Raw genomic sequence first — 5,108 nt, forward strand, 5'->3', positions numbered from 1 at the left:
GGTTATATGAAAGAAACGAAACGTGCTGTGATATTTATGATAAACTTAGCTATTGCTGACTTGTTACAAGTTCTCTCCTTGCCCCTGAGGATCTTTTATTATTTGAACCATGATTGGCCATTTGGACCTGGCCTCTGCATGTTCTGTTTCTACCTAAAATATGTCAACATGTATGCAAGCATATACTTCTTGGTCTGTATTAGTGTACGACGATTTTGGTTTCTCATGTACCCTTTTCACTTCAATGACTGCAAACAGAAATATGATTTGTTCATCAGTATTGCTGGCTGGTTGATTATCTGCATTGCCTGTCTACTCTTCCCCCTTCTTAGAATCAGTGAGGACATGCCAGGCAACAAAACCAAATGCTTTGTGGATCTTCCTACCAGGAATGTCAATCTGACACAATCTGTTGCCATGATGACTGTTGGCGAGTTGATTGGGTTTATTACACCTCTTCTGATTGTCCTGTATTGTACCTGGAAGACAGCTTTATCACTGAAAAATAAACATCCTGTTGCTCAAGACCTTGGAGAGAAAAAGAAAGCCTTGAAGATGATTCTAACTTGTGCAGGAGTCTTCCTAATTTGTTTTGCACCATATCACTTCAGTTTTCCTTTAGATTTCCTTGTCAAGTCCAATGAAATTAAAAGTTGTCAAGCCAGAAGAGTGATTATAATATTTCATTCTGTAGCATTGTGCCTTGCTAGTCTGAATTCCTGCCTTGATCCAATCATATACTATTTCACTACTAATGAGTTCAGAAGACGTCTTTCAAGACAAGATTTGCATGATAGCATCCAACTACATGCAAAATCCTGTGTAAGCAATCATACCACTTCTACCATGACAAATGAACTATGCTAAACAACAATAAAAACCCCTAACAGTGTAAAAGTATATCAAAATGCATTCATAGCAACCAAAACTGCAGGAAGAATTCACAGTTTTTCAGTTATCATCTATATGAAGAAGTCACATCTTCACAACATGACCTATTTTCAGCAATTATCCTTCACCATGATTGATATTGTGATGTGTTCATGTAGAGATTTTATCATTTTCTTAAAATTTAAACTAAAATTTGGGTGATATTCAATACTCATATGCTCTCAACTGGACTCAGAAACTTTATCTGTGAAACAAAATCATAAAGAAATTACTAGCTCAGGACTACCATGAATATTTAGCTTAGTTATTACAGATGATGACTCTCTATACTGAAATGGAGTATGGCTTTCCATTTGTAGTAGAAATCACAGTTCACATTTCAACATCACGTTTTTACTGTATTTTAGGTAGGGTGTAAACAATATGTTAAAAATATCGTTTTAGAGGTAGTCAATCATATTGACCCTAGGGTTTGTACTGAATAATTTTTAAAATCCAGCTTTGCCCTGGCCATAACATTCTGAATCCTTCCCAGTCTACATTCCAGAAATTGGGGAAAACAATTCTTTCACATTTTGAGAAAACTGAACATTATTGTGGCAACCATATAGACATCTCTTACACTGCCTTGCCTGCTGCCTGCTACCTGCTTGGTAATTGTATGCTTGACAAAACTGGAATAGGAGTAGTAATTAAAACTGAGGTCGTAATTTTCAGAATAATTTTTTTTGTGGAACCGGGGATTGAACTCAGGCCCTTGCACTTGCCAGGGAAGGGCTTATTCCACTGAGCCATCTCCCCGGCCCTCAGAATAATTTTAGACGTGCTTGAGCAAAAGTTCAAACTTTTAAAAAGTGGCATACTAAAATCTATGTCCTATATAGTAAAAAAAAATTCCACCTTTCATCTAGAAGAAATTGCAGAAACCAAGCAAGTGTTTTATTATACTTAAAAGAAGGGGTTATTCTAGGTACACTATTATGATACTAATACATTTTTGAGAAAACCTGGAAAAAATATAATGAATTCTAATAATTAAGAGTTGAGAATTTTTATCTGCACAAGTGTTGATTTTTCTTCTACTTTGTTATTAAAGAAATTATGTAATAGACAAAGGACTTTGTGCTGCTAGCAACAGTGTAACTGTATATCTCTTAATTATTCAATTTAAATTAAGTATTTTGATGTTTTAAATGAGTGTTAATTTTTGTTTTAAGAAACTTATCTGTAACAGTTCCTGGTCTATTTGATTTAAAGGGACTTATATTTGATTATTATTTAATGTTACATTGGGATTTCAAGCAATCACTTTGTGTATTGTAAAATGATAGGTATTTGTACTGGAGAGTCTTGTCTATATTCTCTATTCTTACTATTCTTTATATTATCTTGAATTCCACTTCTTAGAGTGAGTTTGGAAAGACAGTTATGTAATTTTGTTATTGATTTCACTTCAAACATCTTTCCTTAAAATTGGAGAGTAGGGAGAGGGAGAAGGCTCAGTAGAATAAGTGCCTCCTTGGCAAGCACAAGGGCCTGAATTCAATCCCCAGTTCCACCAAAATAAGTAAACAAATAAATAAATAAACAAATAAAATTGGAGAGTGAATATTTATAGATTATTGATTGTTGATCTTTCTAGAGGATTAATGGCAGAGGTCAATTTTTGGGCAGACTATATCAGGGAGAAAATAAGTGTTCAATAATCTTATGCTGCTTAGATAAGGTGCTCCTTCTGTACAGGCCTTTCTAAATTGATATGTAAGGCGGCCTTCTGGTTATCTCAATTGTTTAAGCTCCTGCTTATGCAAACGTAGTCAAGAGCAGGACACCGTGGTTCAATCACCAGCTCCACATGACTTACCAGACCCACCCTTAAGGCAGCCTGAGAGACCCCCCAAAAAAATTCTTCTCAACCTTAGGAGCTGGGGAGATAGCTCAGTGGAATAAGTGCTTGCCTGGCAAGTTCAAGGTCCTGAGTTCAATCCCTGGTACCACAAAAAAATAAAATAGAATAAAAAAGATAGCCCAACATTGCTTTTAAAAATATAAAAAATTAAATAAATTGGTATGTGATACTCAGATTTACTGTATTCATCCTTCACCTCATATATGTGTTTTACACTCTGCCCTATTTCTTTGCCTTTCTGGTTAGTTAGTCTGATCAACTTTCTTACTACAAGGTGTTGAAGACCATTATCTTATTACATACCTGGGATATCTATGTTCTAGTCTTTAGAAACAGGCATTGGCATGAAATGGTTTTAGTGGAAGATTTATAAACAGACTGGAAGGGAAGATATTTTTGAAGAAAGCGGCTCTTACATATACAAAAATCAGTATAATTTACTGAAATAGTGCCTTTCAGATTATATTTAGTGACTACTTTGTTCACCACTTTTAGAGATACTACATTTGAAGAAATCTATCCATAAATGTGATTGTCGCAGTTACTCTTCACTCATTGCATGGTCAACAGTTTCTGGGGTATCTGCACATTTTCCCCCTCTCTCCACTCTCAGCTTCCAGAGGAAACCTAAATAGGCAAAGAAATACTGTCCCAGCTCCTACCCATTTAACTGCCTCTTCACTGAGATCCTACTTTCCTTGGAAAAATCTTGTTTTCAGATTTTTCATCTATTATTCCTATGTTCCATGAAATTGGGATACATAAAATAAACATCTTCAACTCTGGTAATGTACAAATAAAGGTAAACAATCTTATATTTCCTGTATAAAGATTTTTACTTTAAATTACAAGAATTTATATTATGTCGGGGATAATAATAACAACACAAAAATCACTCTATAGGAAAACTTTTTCTTACTGGAGTAAAAAAGTTGATCAGATTACTAACTAAATGAGCAAAGGAATAGGGAAGAAAGCAAAACATTAAAAATTGTAGAATGTATATAGTAAATCAAAGTATCAGAATATACACATATGGCATATATTTTATTGTCTCCCAATTAAACAGCACATTTCATTGACTTTTAATTCCATGAAAAGAAGCTCCCTACCCTAAGAACGGCAGAATTAAAATACTTTGGTAAGATACCTTGTTTTGAAAGGGTGCGTCAGTGGAAATTTTAGGTAACATAATCATCTTTTGTTTTCACTTTCAAAATACTGTGAAATACTGAGCTTGATGTTTATTTATACTTAAAACTATATGAATTCACTTTAACAATAACAATTGTGTCTGTAATTACATGGAAATATTCTACCTCCAAAATTCAAAGTCTATTTAGCCACTTGCTTTAATAAACCAACAAATTTTTGAGTGTCTTTCTTAGCATTCTTACACATGTAAATAAAAGACCTCTGAGGCTGTATGCATTTCTATAATGGGAAGGTACAGTTCAAGTTTTAAAGAGAAAATGGAGCCACTTCTTCCAACCCACCTTACTCCTGTTTTACTTTTCTCCTACAATTAAACAAGTTTGTTTGAACTTCTTAAACACAGGCATTCACAATGAGAGGGCATAAGAATGTTTCCTTTTTAGTCTTTTTTTTGTGCACAGGATCTCACAACATAGCTCAGACTCATAGTGATCCTCCCGTTTTCAGCCTCCCCAATGCTGGGATTACAGACACACACACTACCACACCTGGACTCAGTCGCCGGCTCAGTGTGCCTTGGAGTGGGGCTGATGTGGCATGTGGTACTGGAAATCGAGCTCCAGCCCCTGTGCTTGCCTACACGCTTAGTCTGCTAAGCTATCTAGCCAGCTTTTCTTCTTTCTTTCTTTCTTTCTTTCTTTCTTTCTTTCTTTCTTTCTTTCTTTCTATTCCCTTTAATGAGAAAAAAGGATAAAATAGCAATGAAAGAGCTTAAAAACAGGTTAGTAGGATAGTTACAATAATTAATACATTGCATATTGTTGTCTTCATATAACTAAGTGGTGTCCCAAATTTTCTGACCAAGGAGATTATGGGGCCACAGAGGAAGTGATAACCGATGTATAGTGTACCTAAGGAGAGTCACCTAGAGAGAAAAAATTCTCTCAAGCTTTCATAGAGAGGAAATTGGTCAAACATTGGCCATGCCTCATCCACATGGCTCACACTGACAAAACATCCACAAGGTGCTGAACATGGTTCCAGGGTAAATCTGGAGGAGATTTGACTGACCTTGTCTTCTTAGTTTTATGGATTGTTAAAACATGGCAATGTAATTTTTCTTGTAGATGGCAGGAGAAAATTTCATTCTCCA

General features: G+C 35.2%; 1 protein-coding gene across 1 annotated transcript; it reads left to right on the plus strand.

Moving 5' to 3' along the window:
• On the plus strand, positions 1–867 carry Gpr174 (G protein-coupled receptor 174; the record flags this gene model as incomplete). Its single annotated transcript, XM_004648570.1, has 1 exon — positions 1–867. A coding segment is annotated over one exon (867 nt), but the record flags the coding sequence as incomplete, so codon positions are not given.
• Between the last annotated feature and the right edge of the window lie 4,241 nt (positions 868–5,108).

Source organism: Octodon degus, unplaced genomic scaffold (genome assembly GCF_000260255.1).
Source record: "Octodon degus isolate 3935 unplaced genomic scaffold, OctDeg1.0 scaffold00439, whole genome shotgun sequence".
Classification (NCBI taxonomy): Eukaryota; Metazoa; Chordata; class Mammalia; order Rodentia; family Octodontidae; genus Octodon; species Octodon degus.